Source organism: Hippocampus comes, unplaced genomic scaffold, assembly GCF_001891065.2.
Source record: "Hippocampus comes isolate QL1 unplaced genomic scaffold, H_comes_QL1_v1.1 scaffold73, whole genome shotgun sequence".
Lineage (NCBI taxonomy): Eukaryota > Metazoa > Chordata > Actinopteri > Syngnathiformes > Syngnathidae > Hippocampus > Hippocampus comes.
Window position 1 is genome coordinate 316,668 of NW_017806238.1, and position 17,911 is coordinate 334,578.

The 17,911-nt window shown below is 40.5% G+C and overlaps 1 protein-coding gene across 1 annotated transcript; it reads left to right on the forward strand.

The window, feature by feature from the left end:
* The first annotated feature begins 1,065 nt into the window (after window positions 1-1,065).
* sf3a3 (splicing factor 3a, subunit 3) lies at window positions 1,066-17,194 on the forward strand. The gene is made up of 17 exons (XM_019857302.1): window positions 1,066-1,312; window positions 1,421-1,468; window positions 2,136-2,188; window positions 6,038-6,143; window positions 6,248-6,320; window positions 6,469-6,560; window positions 6,643-6,725; window positions 8,306-8,444; window positions 8,541-8,609; window positions 8,690-8,757; window positions 10,968-11,075; window positions 12,440-12,509; window positions 12,611-12,775; window positions 13,738-13,848; window positions 14,903-14,993; window positions 16,035-16,090; window positions 16,974-17,194. The coding sequence occupies exons 1-17, from the start codon at window positions 1,217-1,219 to the stop codon at window positions 17,049-17,051; spliced, it is 1,506 nt and encodes a 501-aa protein (XP_019712861.1). The 5' UTR covers window positions 1,066-1,216; the 3' UTR covers window positions 17,052-17,194.
* The last annotated feature ends 717 nt before the right edge of the window (window positions 17,195-17,911 follow it).

The window sequence follows — 17,911 nt, forward strand, 5'->3', positions numbered from 1 at the left end:
TTGCATACACAAAAACACTTTAAAAACAGTTTAAAAAATGGAACTGCACACAGTACAGTACAAAGTGAAATACATACATATATATATGTGTATATATATATATATATATATAACAATGCAAAATGGCTATGCTATTTATAATGGGTGAGTCCAGGTTTTCACGTGTGTTTGTATTATTCATGAGGCAGACGATCGGGGAGTCATCAGAGAACTTCTGAAGGTGGCAGGTTGGAGTGATGTAGAAAACCAGGAAATAAGATTTAAAAATGAATCAATTAAAAAAGGCGAGAGATGTCCAATGTCACAATAATTTTATTACACTTGTTTATTTTAACCCTGGAGAATCAACGGGGTCTAATTTGGCCTCTATAAATTCTGATACTCAAATGCTACCCTTAAATCCCAAAGGGTCAAAATTGGCCCGAATCCTAAATTAGGATTAAAGCATTGAATATTTGAAAAAAAAAACATAGTTTGGTGTTCAGTGAACATATAGCAGTCATTTAATGTATAATTGATCATTTTCCAAAGAAGAAAAGGGTTCTTGGGTTCTCCAGGGTTTAAACATGTAATGAATAAATACACAAAAACAGGATTGAATCGTGGCCCGGGAGCCTCTCCCTGTTGATTTTGCAGGCTTCACCCTGAACTCGTCGCCAGTCGGTCGACACGTACAACGCGGCCGGCGATGCGCCAAAAGGTTCACTCCTCTACGATCAACCAAAGAATGCCAGGGAGTGTGAGGCTTCGCCATCGCTACAATCTATTTCATAAAGTTTATTCATTTGGTTTGGCGGCGGGCAGATGTCGCGCGCTTCGAGGACAGGCGCTATCGCGCGCGTGAAGACGTGTTTGGGGTGGGTGACGTCATGACGTTTTTTGGAGGGGGATATTGGGGGGGGGGGATGCAGGATCCAAAAAATGCCCTCTGAAAAAGTGCAGGGGAAAGGTGCCCAAGTTTTCCTTCCGTAAATTACGCCTATAATAACGTATGGATCGTAATCTCGATTGGCAATTGCAACCTCTCTCCTGATACCCACGCCAGTCCGGTAGATGGCGATAATACATCTGAAAGCAGTGGATGCCAACCTCCATTCAACCCAGACAAGAACGCGTGTGTCTCCGAAAACCGCGTTTGATTTACGGACTTTGCTTTGTGGGCTATCTTTATCCTGCTATTTTCCTGGATTGGTTGCATTACTCTACTGTATGAAACATGGAGTCAATTTTAGAGCAGCAACGTCGCTATCATGAAGAAAAGGAGAGGCTAATGGATGCTAAAACCAAAGAGGTGTTACATAAAAAATCGACGGTGAGTGTTACTGGGTTATGCTAGAATTAGCATTACTGTATAACTAACAAAGACGTTCAAATGAATAGTATCGTTGTTTACTTGAATGCTATTGTATTGTGTCAACAGTTGCGAGAGCAGATCAATTCGGATCACAGGACAAGATCCATGTTGGACGTAAGTTTCTTAAAATATATTCATTCGCGGTGGTTATTTTCCCTTTGTCGACAAGCGTAATTTAGCCGTAACTCGCGTGAGAACTACACGTACACCGGTTAGTGTGCCAGCTCGTAGGTTACACTTGAACTTTTCTTCATTACACCTCCAACCTATTTTTTAAGTTAAATTGTCCCTTTTTTTATTATTATTAACCTCCTACTTTACCCTAACCATATCCGTTTATTTTTGTAGGGCCCAAATAATTTTGCCGATTCTTTTTATACCACGAGCTACAGCAAAGTTGTTCATTTGCTTAACTAGTTAATATTTCAATAAATATGATACAGAACGGCTCATTTACAATTCCCAACTGGCTGCAAGAAATTGTAAACATAAAAAGGTACAGCGCATGATTCAAACTTGTGACACCAAAGGATAAAACATCACCGAAATAAACGGGTATTCGAGGCAGAAAAAAATGCCTCGATCATCTGTATATTGTTATAAAACACAACTCTACTGCCCCTATGTATGTCTGCTGAAATTTCTCAGCAGTGCAGTATTGCCTGTCGTGTGTACACTTGATAGTTCACTGAAATGCCCGCGATCTTTACACCTTTCCCATTTGCTAATCCTGCCATCATTTGTTGTCTGATGTACACTGACTGTCATTTCTTTTTTGTAGCGGTATATGGAAGTGAGTGCCAATCTCAGAGACTCTTACGAAGACAAAGATGGGTGAGTCCTTGTTTTCCCAGTTTTAAGAAACATGACTACTTCGATCAAAGAAAGAGTTATTTGCATATCAGGCACAACACTTAATCTTTTTTTCTTTTCTGCCAACACACCACAAACACTCACTGGCTAACAATGTTATTTACACGCATTACAAAAAATGTAACTTTATTGTTGGATGGAATTAATATATAGGCTCTATTAGTGGCAGTCTTCCCTACAAACAATTTAAGTAGCACATCACATGTTGAAACGGGGTGTTCACAGATATGTGAAACATTTTGTATACTAGCAATAACGTGAAACAGCCCAGGGATTTTTTTTTAAACTTTTGCTTTAAAGGGACACTTGGACAGACTGAGCATTGGCGCTTATATAATAAATATGCGTGTAAAAATTACATCAGAACTAAAATTCACTCCCTAAAAAGTAATTTATGGCTTTCTTTCGGGATGAGATTCACAACAAATTGACGCGCCCTCTTTTTGAGTTTGGCTTGTTATTTTGTCAGTCTCAGCTGTCTACGTCAAATGCATCTAAGATCAAACCACCTTTTTCTATTCCCTGTATTACTGGTAATATGCAGCAACTGAATATTCTTGCCTTCTTTCGCCATGACAGAAGCATCACAAAACGATTTGGACTCATTGCCGCATTTGTGTCCTCTGTCACGTGGCATTTACTGGGGAGAAAAAGTACTGGTAGCCCTATTTGCCAGTGTGCAGCGTTTGGAAGAGTTATCTGAAATCTAGAGCTTTACACGAGAACCCCTCAAATAAGCCAGTTAGAATAGGACAAGGTGATATGGCTTTCAAAATAAAATCTCAGATCCCCCGCAAAATATATATAATTTCTCATATAGGTACATTTTTACTCTTTAAATGCAAATGAGAATCAAATGACAATGATAATATGAAAAATAGTAACGCCAATATTTAGCATTTTGCCACTTGTCGACATCAGCCTTTTTTTTGACAGCATATAAACACAAGGGGCACTTCTGCTCGCAACAGGAAGCTACTTTGCTTTGAGGCTCTCCCATTGTCACAGTGCAGAGCTAATTTGCTACGTCAATCGCATGGCTACAGAGAGAAATTTAACCACTTGGAATAAAGTTGCTGATAATATTTAGAGGGAAATAGTGTTACAAGTAAGAAGTGAGTGAATGGCAGCGTTTTCGTGTCTGTATGAAAGCCGGCTTTATTTATAGAGCACTTTGAAACAATCACCGCTATATACACAGTACATGGTAAAAGTTGACGACGAAGCACTGAAAGTGAAAGTCTTCTCTTATAACCGTTTCGAGCTGTAATTTTAATTGTTTTCCCCTGCTCTCATGGAGAGCCAGTGTGGCTGAGATGGCAACTGCATATGAGACGCACAAGAATGACTGAACACTCACAAAAAGCAACGGGGACAAAACACAACCGTGTTGATGAGACTTTCATTTTTTTTCTGGCTAGTTGCTGCGTCGCCGAAAAATATCTTCAACATGTTGTAAATCACCAAAGCCGTGTTTAAAAAAAAAAAAAAAACATGCTAAAAGGGATTAAAACAAAGTAACTTCAAAATGGCGCCGCGAGAGTGGCTGCCTTTCCAGCAGCTCCTATATTTTGTTGTTCTACTTCTTCCTTTCATAACTTTGCTGCTGTGAATTGTGAATTTCTCCATTGCGAGACTAATAAAGGTTTTCTTAATCTTAAAGTGTTGGGATTTCTTCTTTTTCAAAATGTTGACACAATTTTCATTCCTTTTTTTTTTTTTTTTTTTTTGCAAACGAATATGGGCCTCATATACCAGTGAGCGCCCTGTTTCACTGCTAATAATTCGTATCGGTAATTTGAAAAAAAAAGCATTTTGGTCTGTCACTAATTACAAACTCAGAGATGGCCCTGTAAACACGAACCTTCACAAATTTTAATCAAAAACATTTCAAACGCGCTACAATGCAACATCAAATATATTCCCTTTCAGCTTAATATGTAACAGCTGAATATCACATGAATGATAGATAGCACACACACAAGAAATCTACTTGAGTGTTCGGTGTAAAGTAAATCTGGACGGTACACAAAAAAGGTGTTTTAGAACATTACATGACCATATTTATAATTTCAAAATTAGCAGTGTGTAAAATAAGCAGAGCTTGTTGTAAAAATGTTGAAGTACCCAGCGCCTCACCTTTCAATATATCCTTTACGCGGGTGCTGTTTTCGTGGCAACATGCCTCTTCTCCTCGATAGCCACCATCTTTTTGCGGCTTAATACAAAGCCATGCAATGCGACCGATTGTATGGGGACCCCCAAAACCCGACCGAGGCTGGCATCGTTCATATGGCGGGAGTCCACACATCACATCGCCATGTCATGCATCAACACATACACAACCATTGTCATGTGCGGGGATGAGAGCTCACCTTTTTTTTTCCCCTGCAAGCCACACAACACATCCATCTAAATTCTTAACCGCTTATCCTAACTCCGGTCATGCGTGCACAAATCATCATGTATCATTAAAGCGCAATGAGAATTTAATTATTTTAATTTATTGCTGACTTTTGGGGCGGCACGGTGGTCGACTGGTTAGCCCCTTGTGCCTCATAGTGCAGAGGTACGGGGTTCGATTCCGGCTCGGGCCTTCCTGTGTGCAGTTTGCATGCTCTCCTCGTGCCCGCATGGGTTTTCTCCGGGTACTCAGGTGTCCTCCCGCATTCCAAAAACATGCGTGGCAGGTTAATGGAACACTCTAAATTGGCCCTAGGGGGCGTGATATGTAAATGAAGAAGGGAGTTTTTTTTTTTTTTTTCTGATATATCACTTGTCAATTGCATACAGAGGCTGCAGAGGTCGGGTGTCAGTTGAGAAGCGCACACTGAGTGGCTTCATAGAAAACTGCGCCTCCTGCTGGCAGTGAAAGTCGATCTGTTCCTGCGTCGAGCCTCTGCTCAACTGCCCGAGCGAACATCTCTGACAGCTGATTAGAAAAGGGTTGGATGGTTGCTGACTTTGATAATAATGATGGCTGTCAGTAAATTCTAATAAAAAAAAAAACAAAAAAAAAAACTCTCACATCCTTTTAGATTGATATTTACTTTTTTTTTCTTCATTTTTACAAGTGTGCTTAGTTGTCACTGAACTCAATGTAATATCGTTATCGTTTCCTTATCGAGATATCTTGCAACAATATGGCAGTATTACATTTTGTACATATCTTACAGGACTTATCTTGAATTTATAAAGGAATCATTTAGCATGACACGTGTCACAGATGGGCTTCCGCTTTGTGCGCCTACTCTTGACTGAAGACGCCCAGTTGGAGCGCCTTTGGTGTCTTAGGGACTTTTTTTCATTTCGACTTTGAAATGTCGGACTGTATTTGAATGTAGCTTGTGTCTCGCCGATTGTAAGAGTTGTCAATCTTCGTCATCCTATCCATTCAAACACAAAAGTTGAGTGTATTCCAAATGAGACAACAAATATGAAATCACAAGCATCCGCTGCCTGTTGCATGACACAAGTGATCGAAGTTATCAGCCCGCAACTCACAAAATGCATCCATTTCTGCGTTTTAAGCTCCAGATATCTTGATCGTTGGAGACCCAACCGGCCAAAGACATGTTGTGTTTTACAACAAGACTGAACAGTATTCACAGTTGAACACGGAACACTGGATGACGCTAGCACGGCAAAGTACATATCCAGAGTTCGATATTTATTTTTGAAAAATTTGTGCCGATACGACTTAACATTACGCCCATCTCAGACGGGCTTCCACAAGGACAGACTGACATGACTTAATCTTCTTTTTGGAAGTGTTGAGTTCGATAATCATGCTCTCTATATCATTGGCAGAATGAGGAGGGATGAGCTTGCTGCCATCTCGGGGCCCAATGAATTTGTAGAGTTCTCCAGCCGACTTAAACAGATAAAGGAGTTCCACAGGAAGCACCCAAATGAAGTAAGTGATCCATTATTGTAGACTGTCAATTTAAGTTAAATGTGAAGGTTTTTTTTTTTTATTTTTTGTTCTTTTAATGCTATGCAATGTTTGTATCCCTGTAGATTTCCATTCCAATGTCTGCAGAATTCGAAGAGCTCATGAGAGCCAGAGACAACCCTAGTGATGAGGCTCAGAGTAAGTCTTGCCATCTGTAGTGTAATAATTCTCTCTCGATCTCTTTCTCTCTCTCTCTCTCTGAGATCTTGCGCTTCAATTTGGGAAATCGGGTCATTATTTGGTGTAGTTATTCTGTGTATGGACCTAAACAAACAAACTGCTGCAGACCTCGTGGAATTCACGGATGAAGAAGGATATGGCCGCTACCTTGACCTTCATGACTGCTACCTGAAGTATATCAACTTGAAGGCAGCTGAGGTTGTTTTCTGTTTTGCATCATTCATTTTACTCAACTAAGCAAAGTCGTGCTCGTTATTAATCAGTATACCTCCTTCAACAGAAAATTGAGTACATCACTTACCTGTCATCATTTGACCAGCTGTTTGACATCCCCAAAGACAGAAAGAATGCAGAATACAAAAAGTGAGTATCGGGGGTGGGCAACAATTCAACATCAATATATATTGGGATTGACACGTGATCAATATCAATTGAAAATACCTTGGATAAAATGGTCAGTCGAATAAAATCAGGAAGCAAACTCCAAAACATGTTGAAGCTGTTATACCAACAAAGAAGAAGCCGCTTAACCAACGAAGCAGCATCCAAACCAACAAAGAAGCAGCAGCTAAACCGACAACGCATGCGTGCGACATACTCACCAGGTGTGAAATTCGTTCAAATAAATGACCGGGAGACTTGGTACAACTCTTCCCATAAAACGATATAAGGCATCCTAACCTGATTAAAACACCTCCGAATTCAGATGTGTTGTACAAGGAGTTCCCTGTCTTTGACATGCTAGCGCCAGTGTGAGCTTTGTCCGAATCATGCAAGTAAAATATGAATGGACTATGGCAATATCGAGTCTGCAAAAAATATAAAGTATTCCAAAGACGGTTGGTCAACTGTAATACTGGCAATACAAGAGAGTAACATAAGTGCAGCAACAATATTGCTTTGTGGTAGCATCGAATACAAAGAAGCATTTACAATGCACTAGTGGAGGAGAAGCTGCACATTACACTTTATGACTATACATACAAAAAATGTTTTTTTTTCTTCTTCTTCTTTGTTTAAATAGGTTAAAAATAACAATTAGCAATATTGACAGAAGCAATATATATACGGTAGTATATATAGTGAAACATTTTTCACCCCGCCAAACAAGGCACATTGTTTAGAAAGGAGTGTATTTAATGATGACTGTATTTTCCGCACTATAAGGCGCATCTAAAAGCATTCAATTTTCTCAAAAGCCGAAAGTGTGCCTTATAGTCTGCTGCGCCTTACATATGGATCAATGTTCTGATTTCTTGGACGTAGTCTTTTAAATGTTCTATAGAGCGCTTTGTCACAGCTGCCGCCCGTTGTGAAAGTGCTACACAAATAAAGCTGTATTGTATTGTATTACCTTTAGCGTAGCTCTATCTAGTGGATGCATAACGTAACCGCAGTCACTATTGTGGCTTCTCTTCTGTGCGCCTTATAATGCGGTGCGCCCTATATGTAAAAACAGTTTTGAAATCAGCCATTAATTGAAGATGCGCCTTACAGTGTGGAAAATGTGGTATATTGACCGGTTTATTTGACATTTTCATAGTTGCGTTGACCAAAGATTAAGAATTGTATTAAAATAAAATAAATTCAGCCTTTTTTTCTCCGGGTACTTATTTCCAATATCCATCCATTCATCCATTTTCCGATCAGCTTCATCCTCACAAGGGTCGCGGGGGGGTGCTGGAGCCTATCCCAGCTGTCTTCGGGCAGTAGGCAGGGGACACCCTGAACCGGTTGCAATATGAAATACTCATATCGTGATATACTTTTCAGTCATATCTCCCAGCCCTAAGTGAATATCATACTAAAATTATATTTTAAATAATTTCCATACTTAGAATGATGCATGTGTGAAATGAGCCGATAGCTGACCTCCACTGAAGGACCCTTTTCTTAAAAATGCAACATGCAAATGTGGACCATGTTTTCATATCTCCATGCAGGTATTTGGAAATGCTGCTCGAGTATCTGCAGGACTACACAGACCGGGTCAAACCTCTCCTTGACCAGAATGACCTGTATGACAAAGTACTGCTAGACTTTGAGAAGAAGTGGGAGAGCGGCACTTTTCCAGGCTGGCCTGTAGGTCGTCTTCCTAATTGGTTTAAGTTAGGTTGTTTATTGAATCTGACCAGCCATGGTTATTTTAATTGTCTTTTTTTTTTTTTTTTGCTATAGAAAGAGACAAGTAGTGCTTTGACACATGCTGGAGCTCACCTGGACCTCTCAGCTTTTTCGTCCTGGGAGGTAAAAAAATACAACTACATGACATATATAATATGAATATCATGTTGTGTCCGTATGTAATTCTTATTTCTGTCACACAGGAGTTAGCTTCCCTCGGTCTGGACAGATTAAAGTCTGCTCTTCTGGCATTGGGACTTAAATGTGGAGGGTGAGTTTGCCTCTGACACGTAACAGTATCTCAGTTATGTCTACAAGAAGCAGCTGATTGCTCGATCGGCCAGGAAAGAGATTACTACCACTGATCACAAAATATGCATAAAATTCAAAATACAGCGGAATCTGGAGTTACGAATGCAATTTTTTCCTGTACAATTAAAGTTAGTCATCCAGCCTACAAAAAATACATACACCAAATCACAGACGCTGGAAGTGGTCACGTTGATTGAATGCGGAAGCTGGTCCCGTATTTACAAACATGTTGAACTTTTCCCAAAATCTAAATAAAGCGCTAAACCATCAAAATGGTCCTGAAGAAAAGTGAAACTGCTAAATTGTCAACTAATGAATTTGAAAAGAAACACACATACGGTAATTCCCCTTTACACCTCCTCTGGTAGCTCTAATTACCAATAAATAGACATGTTTTATAAGTGTTTTATTTCTTTATAATAGTGTCTGTTTTCACTTGTTTCTATATGATTATATTTATTTTTAACCACACTGGTTGAAAAACGGTAAATATAATCCAATTTAAGGGCTGGAACGGATCAATTACATTTTCATTCATTTCAATGGGAAATTTTACCTCGAGTCATGAATGTTTCAGTGTAAGTTACTCTCTCTCCCCCGTTTTTCTGGTCGACACAACTCATTTTGTGACGCGAGGTAAAGTGTGGTTGGCGCCGCTATTAATGTATGATCACGCAGACATGCTACCGGGATGGTATTACTTTTTTATTTTCTCAAGTGAGAGTAAATGATGCATTTTGATATCCCAGCATTGCTGTGTATATGGGTATTTGCCGCTCATCTTTTTCTCTTCCCCACACTGACCCAAAACTTTATACCACCTATTATACTGTACATCGGAGTCGAGCCCTTGCTCCTCCGCATTGGTAGGAGCCGGTTGAGGTGTCTTGTTTGTATGCCACCTGGATGCCTCCCTGGTGAAGTGTTTCGGGCAGGACACACTGGGAGGGAGGCCCCGAGGAGGACCCAGCAAATGCTGGAGAGACTGCCTCCCAAACGGCTTAGGAACTCCTCGGGACCCACCAGGATGAGCTGGACGCAGTGGCTGGAGAGAGGGATGTCTGTGCTTCTCTGCTTAAGCTGCTGCCCCCGTGACCCTGCCTCGGATAAGCGGAAGTATATATTTGAATAAATAAATGCATTCAAGCCCGCTAATATGAGGCATTACGGTTGATGACTGGTTTGCACATCTGCCTCACAGTGCAGAAGTAACGGTTTGAATCCAAGCTACAGCCTTACTGGCTGGAGTTTGCATGTTCTCCCGATGCCTGCGTGGGTTTTCGCCGGGTACTCCGATATCCTCCCACATTCCAAAAAACATGCATGTTCGGTAGGGTTGGGCGATGTTCAAATTTTGTCACTGCATCACCGTCTCCTCATGACACCAGTGTGTATGGTAATACCGTCACCAATTTCAAAATTACGTTCAGTCCTTCACCAATGGTCACGAGGCGTGGGTCATGACCAAAAGGACACATTTCCCGTATACAAGCGGCCAAAATGAGTTTCATCCGCAGCGTGTCTGTGGTCTCCCTTTGAGCTAGGTAACTCATTCAGTACCAGCCAATTCTGGACCAAATCTGAAAAGACGTTTAAAAACGTCTTTGGGAGTGAATGAGTTAAGAGGCACAGTCATTTGGGAGGGACTCAGTTGATCCGCTGCTTCTTTGCCTCAAGGGGAGCCAGGTGAGGTTGCTTGGGCATCTGGTTTAATTGCCTCCTGGATGTCTGCCTGTTAAGGTGTTCCAGGTATGTCCCCACTCAGGGGAGGTCCCGGAGATGACAGAGGACACATTGGAGAGACTATGTTTCCCGGATGGCCTGGGAACGCATTGGGACCCCCGGGAAGAGCTAGTTGAAGTGGCTGGGGTGTGGGAAATTTAGGCTTCCCTGCTAAAGCAACCCCATCCTTGATGAGCGGAAGAAAATGAATCGGCGCCTACAACAGATGTACCCATCCATACTATGTTGTTACGTACCTGCATTTCAGAATCAGAAGTTCATCCATCTTATTTGGCAGAGAACGTAGATTAGCAAGATGGGAGCGGGGTTCGAAATCCATGCTGACGTACCTTGACTAGCGCGCCAGCTCGCTTTCCCCTTCTTTCAAACTGTTTATCAAACACTGAACATTTATTTATTGTCTTTGTTTCTGCTTTTGTTTGACAGGACTCTTGAAGAGAGAGCGCAGCGACTCTTTAGCACCAAAGGCAAATCTTTGGAATTGCTGGACCCTTCGCTGTTTGCCAAGAATCCCAAAGCCAAAGGACCCAAGAAGTATGTGTTTATAAACAATCTATTATAAATGCACCAAAAACACATTTTTATTTCAGAGTACATGTTAAAATACACTACTTGCAGATATCAAGTATGGATACTTCATAATGCCATCTCACAATTGTGTTGAAAATGTGTTTTAATCAAATATGCTTGAGGCTTGAGTTTGACAATGTAAATCTTTTTTTTTTTTTTTAGCAAATCAATTTAAATGTACCGTATTTTCACAACCATTCGGCGCACCGTATTGTTGGGCGCAGTCTCACTAACGGGTGCTATTTTGGTATTTTACACATAGACAAAACGCACTGTATTATTGGGCGCAGTTTTACAGTGCTAAAACATACGCCAGCTTAAACATACGGCATTCGTGCACGCACGCTAAAAACACGTTAGCTTGAAGCATACGGTAGCATGCTAAGACATACGGATACACGCTAAAAACACGTTTTTAAAAAGGCAACGGAAGCAAAACTGAGTTCGGTTGCATTTTATTTAGCCAGCTTACAATGTACTCCCGTTTTTTGATCAATCAAAAAACGTGAGTACACAGTCGAACAAACGTGAGTACACAGTCGAATGGTGACTGTGGAGACGCTTCTGCCGGCTGCTCTTTGATCAACAATCCACCGCTCCAGTTGGTCTTCCAACTCGGGCCACCTCGCCTTCTGTCCACGGAAACTCAGCTTCGTCTTTTTGACTTGGCGAAGCTCGTTCTCCTGCTTCCTCCATTTGCGAGCCATGGATTCGTTGACTTGAAATTCTCTCGCAGCTGCTCGATTCCCATGTTTCTCCGCATAACCGATGGCTTGAAGCTTGAACTGAGCTTTGTAGGCGTGTCTCTTTGTAGAAGTAATTTCGGGGGTTCTTAGAAACCAAAACCGAAGTTGTTTTGCAATAACGCACGTATCCACACTTTATACAGGTGCTGGTACCTGCTAGGGGCGTGCCTATAGCATCACTTACACGTCCAACCTTCACTCATTGGCGGACTTCTTCGCCGCATGCCTGTCCTCACTCACGTCAGCCTTTTTTTTCTCTCTCTTTCTCTCTCTCTCTCTCTCTTATATATACACGCCCACCCTTCACTGATTGGCCGACTTCTTCGCCGCATGCCTGTCCTCATTCACTTCCGCCTTTTCTCTATATAAACGCGTGTTGGCTCTCTGTCAGGTTTTGGTACTCAGCGCATACACAAGACGCTCCGCATTATAAGGCGTGCTGTCCACTTTGGAAAAAATTTTAGACTTTTAATGGCGCCTTATAGGTGTGAAAATACGGTAATTGTAATGTGATCTAATCCGTGCACTCAGTAAGTGGCTGATGATGGTGACATTTCTGTTTTCCATTCACCGTACCTCCAGAGACACAGAGCGAAACAAGGAAATTGGCTTTCTGGAGGCTCAACTCTATGAATATGTTGAAGTCCTTGGTGTAAGTATAATGTTGTCAAATAATTCTTAAGAGATTGATTTACCGAACTTTGTGATAACTTCAGGAGCAGACAACAAGTTCGTGTTGATTTACTTTTGTAGGAGCAGAGGCAACTTACTCATGAGAATGTCCAGAGGAAGCAAGCTCGGACTGGAGAGGAACGTGAGGAAGAGGAGGAGGAACAGCTCAGTGAGAGTGAAAGCGAAGACGAAGACAACGAGATAATCTACAACCCCAAAAATTTGCCACTGGGTTGGGATGGCAAGGTATAAAAGTGACGCAAAAGTGGGTGTTAAAAGAAAGCTGTCTGGTTTCACGATCATGCAAAGCACAGAGTGAGCCCTGTTACGACTTTCTAATGATATCCTCCAAGCAAATGACACTGGAGACTTTGTGTCTTGGTTTTTGGCTTTAACTGCAGCATTCGATACAGTGGACCACAGTATTCTGGTTGCTCGTTTGCAGCACCAGGTGGGCATTTGTGGTATTGCTCCAGAGTGGTTGAGATCCGATTTGGCTGACAGGAGTTTTTGTGTTGCTCTGAGTCCCGCTTTGCCCCTCTCACAGATGGTGTTCCACAAGGTTCTATTTTGGGGCCCTGCTGTTTTCACTGTATTTGCTGCCCTTAGGGCCCATCCTAAGAAAATATAGTGTTTCCATCCACTGCAATGCAGATGACACATCAATCAATGTCCCACTGAGCAAAAAGGATGTGTTCACAGAAGTTATGGTGTTTGGTCCCAGTGGCCCTCGTACATCCCACCGTGTTGACCTGGGCCCCCTAGTGTCACATCTTAAGCAAACAGTCTCAAACTTGGGTTTTAAATTGGACAGCGATTTTAAATTGCATTGGCAAATTGGTGCTGTTGTTAAATTCAGCTTCTTTCATCTTCGGCAGCTGTTGAAGAGCTTTGTAAGATTGCAAAAAATAAAAACAAAATAAACAGCCCTTAATTCAAATTTAAAACTAGGAATGTTTGAAGGAGCTCTTCTCTTAATATTTACCAATTATATCAAAGTAAACTGCGGGCAAATAAATATTCTCATATTGTTAGATATATTTCGTTTCTCCCTTTACGGAAACGTAAAAAAAATGTGGGCCTTGTATTTAATTCCTCATTCAATATGTTACAGTAAAAAGGTGGTTCAACCAAATGTTTTTTCACAGCCCGCGTCGCAAATTGTCTGGTTTATGATGAGTTTGACTCTGCTTTCACTTTCCTTTCAGCCAATTCCATACTGGCTCTATAAACTCCATGGCCTGAATATCAACTACAACTGTGAAATCTGTGGAAACTACACCTACCGAGGACCAAAAGCCTTTCAACGACACTTTGCGGTATTTTCTACTCAAGCAAAGATTCAGACATTCATTCTCCAGTGGTTGTTGCTCTCAAAGGAATTCTGCCCATGGGTTTCATCACATCATTCCCAAATTTGTTAACTGACCGCTGTAGACAAATGGTTCATGTCCAGCTTCAGAGTTTGTCGCAGGAAGTTGGTGGGGCATGTCTTGAAAATCTAACTGCCCACACCCCGCCATTATAATATACACTGATCAATCACAATGTTTTGACCACCTGCATAATCTAATGATAATCCAACGCAAGAGGTTTGTCAAATATTCTACATTGACGATTACAATATTTTCTGTGTTTTGGTTCGAGATGGGTAATATTTTGGGGATGGACTGATTTTTGTTTTCAACCGTAGTCACAAAAGCAAGAATAATCAGATCTCAAATAACGGTGCTGATAGATTGGATTGGATTGAATGGTTTATTCACAGACAATAGTTGTCTTCTCCTAACTCCTGTATTCACTGTTGCTGCTGAAACTAAACATTTCTCCAATGTGGCACTAATTGAGGTTCACATATTTTCAATATTTATGATACTGTGGTATCTCTACTTATGACATTAATATGTTTTGGATAAAATTTCTTTACTAAAAAAATGTTTAAGTAGAGACGTGTTTTCCATATAAATGCCCTAATCTGTACCAAGATTCTCTTTTTTTTAAATCTTGTTTTGCGACTGCGTTTCAAATTGCTTCGTATTTAGAGCATGTACCGACTATGCGCCCTACTTTCATGATAAATGCTTACAGTAATGTAGCTTTTGTGCTGCTGTGGTGGCGATGCTATGTAGACACCGGATGTAAAGCGGACGTTACGTTGTCCACAGCTGCTCTGCAAATGTAAGACTTTTATGCCCCTTGTAACCGATAACATGATCAGATGTCCACTGTAGTGACCGCTGTCCCTGAAAGGGTTAATTCTAGCGCCAAGTTTAGAATATTTTAACTAAGATGCGTAATTCGTATAAAATGTCTGTTTACTGCCGAAAGGCCGTTCCTCTTCAACGGTTGGTTTTTTTTTCCTGTTTTGGTCAGGAATGGAGGCATGCCCACGGTATGCGCTGTCTTGGAATCCCCAACACTGCCCACTTTGCTAATGTCACACAGATTGAGGATGCCGTCTCTCGTAAGTCCCGTCCGTCTTGGATAACCTGGGATTCACAACCTTGTTTAAATGTCAGGTTTTCACAATGTTCTGAAAGGTAAAGCGCCAAGTTACTTCTAAATTTACTTGTACTTGTACACTTTACAGTCAACCAGGGTGTCTGTATTCACAGTTCTTCACCTTTTCCACAGCAAATCTTACTGTAGCGTCATCAGGCTATGTATTTTCCGCACAATAAGGCGCTTTGGATTATGAGGTTCACGTTCAATGAATGGCCTATTTTCAAACAGTTTTCATAGATAGGGCGCACTGCATTATAAGGCGCATAAAATAAAAGCTACAATAGTGGCGTGGTTGCATTATGCATCCACTAGATTGAGCTACGCTAAAGGGAATACAATACAATACAGCTTTATTTATATAGAGCAGAGGTCGGCAAAAGTACGGCCCATTGGACTTTTTAATCCGGCCCGCCAAAGGTTGGGACACAATTAAGGTTCGATGTGAATGATTGCATTCTTTTCATTTGGACTTGTACTGACAAGAATTTCAACGCCAGGTGGCACAAGTCCATTAACGTTATGTTCAACAGAATACAATGCTTTGCGAATCATGTTCAACCTACATTTAATTAAATATGCTACAAAGACAAGATATTCAAGATCTTTTAGATTTTTTTTTAAATTCAGTATAAAATCCAACTTGAGGTTTTTTTTTTTTTTAACATTTTTACAAAAAAGAAAAATCTTGTTCAAGCCATTCCTTATGCAAGGACACACGTGGGAATCCAGCGCAATCGAAATATCAATGATGATCAATTTAATTGGATAAAACTTAAACTATTGAATATTAATTAGTTTTTAAAAAGTAAAAAAAAAAAAGTTGATTTCTGTGTATTTATTCCTGAAATTTGTGCTGTCAGGGCAGCGTCAATGAACTTCAGGTGGCCCAAAACGGTCACCAAGCCACTGTTAATGTCAAACCCTTCTGCAAGTTTTTGGAGTGGTTTTGTCAGTAGATTTCTTCTCGTAACTGGATTTTTTTTTCCCCCCTCAACACTAGTGTGGGCAAAACTGAAGTCCCAAAAGGCCTTAGAGCGTTGGCAGCCTGACACAGAGGTAAGGAAACACTTTGTGAAATCCCGAGCCCTCCCCCAAAAAAAAACGGCAAGGTCAATTACTTTGTTTTTGTTGTTTCTTGAAAAAAAAAATTGGCTTTCAAATCCAAACTCAACTCACCTTGATTCATAGAGCACTTTAAAACAACAAGCGCCAAGATAAAGACACCAAAGTTCAGGAGTACATCCTTGATTTCATTTTATTGATATCTAAACGGTTGTAGCCAACCACTTTTCAAGTGAGCAAAACTATTGGAACAGACATTATTTAAATGAATTTCAACATTTAATATTTGGCTTGCAATAACAGCAATCAAGCCTGCGACCCACGGACTTTACAAAATCCAGTGCGGGGCATTCGTGGCCCACCATTCATTTTTCAGCGGCTCGCGACATCTTTAGTTTTTGGGGATTTTTTTCTCATGACATTTAACATGGGCTGCAAAGGTTAGTGGAAAAAAGGGAAGGTGGGCAAAGTGAGAAAGGAGGGTCGGTCTACTGTCGAACTTTTCTCTATATTCGAAGATACAAGTAAAACATTTACGATTAAAAGAATAAAACCATTTGTCTTCAAACAGTAAAGTGAATGAAGATAATTCCCTTTGCGAAGCAAAAATAATTTCTTCCACTACAAAGCAATGACCCTCCAGTAACGTGTGTGTGTGTGTGTGTGTGTGTGTGTGTGTGCGTGTGTCTCGATAGATAAACGCGCACATCAACCCTTTGCGACATGCCAACTCTTTAGCCAGAGCATGTCACGTATTCAACTTGTCATCAAAATCCTAGATGTGTTCACAATATCATAAAAAAAGAAATCGACCTTGCCGTTCCAACCCCCCAAAGAGTGCTGAAAATTCTCATTGACTCACTTTTGTGTTTTTCAGGAAGAGTATGAGGACTCAAGTGGCAATGTAGTCAATAAAAAAACGTACGAGGATCTCAAGAGACAAGGGTTACTGTAGATATCCATGATGATTTGACTAAGGTGTTAATCCGATTTTTTTGTATACTTTTTGATTTGGACCCATTTTCCATTTCCCATTTTGGTCTTTTGTAATTTAGCCATTTTTTATCATCACAATAAAGATCATACTTGGCTACTTGAGTATTTTTCACACTATTTTTTTTTTCCCGGTGATTTGAAGCGATGTATTTCAATGTTTGGTTGATCCGCATGTTCGCAAATTCTACTTGGGAAGTAGAATTCCACTGTTAGCTTCAACCTCTGGAAATAAAGTACGATGGTGGTGATTGTTGTACTACACCATGTAATAAGGTGGTGAAGCATGTCATTTCAGTTGTGAAAAGAATTTCCTAAATGTTTCCATCTTAACCTGAAGAACTCAATCAAAAAACAACCTGAAATCGGAGTCGAAGTCAGCTGGAATAAGCTCCTCCTCAGCTGTGACAATTGTGAGGATAACAGGTACAGATGATGGATGGAAATTTTTTTTTCCTACGGTAGACCATTTATCAGCTTGGCTGTGAAGCCGATATCTGGCACTTTAAAGCCTATTGAACCTGCTTTTTTTAAAAAATTTTAGATATGCTTTTTTAAAATTCTGACAACCAATCAAATATCAATTCAAAACTGGGTTATTTTTAGATTCTTTTTTTGTGTGTGTGTTTTTATTCTTCTGACAACCAATAAATCCGTTTAAAACTGGGTTATTTTGGCACTGCATCACAGCCAAAATGCTGGGAACTTTCTGTACGTTTTTTTTTTTTTAACTGAAATCAAAGACAAGTGAACTGCTGAGCCTGGGAGCTCGCTACTATTTTTGTTTAAATGTTGAATAGATGACTATTGCAAAGAGAAAAG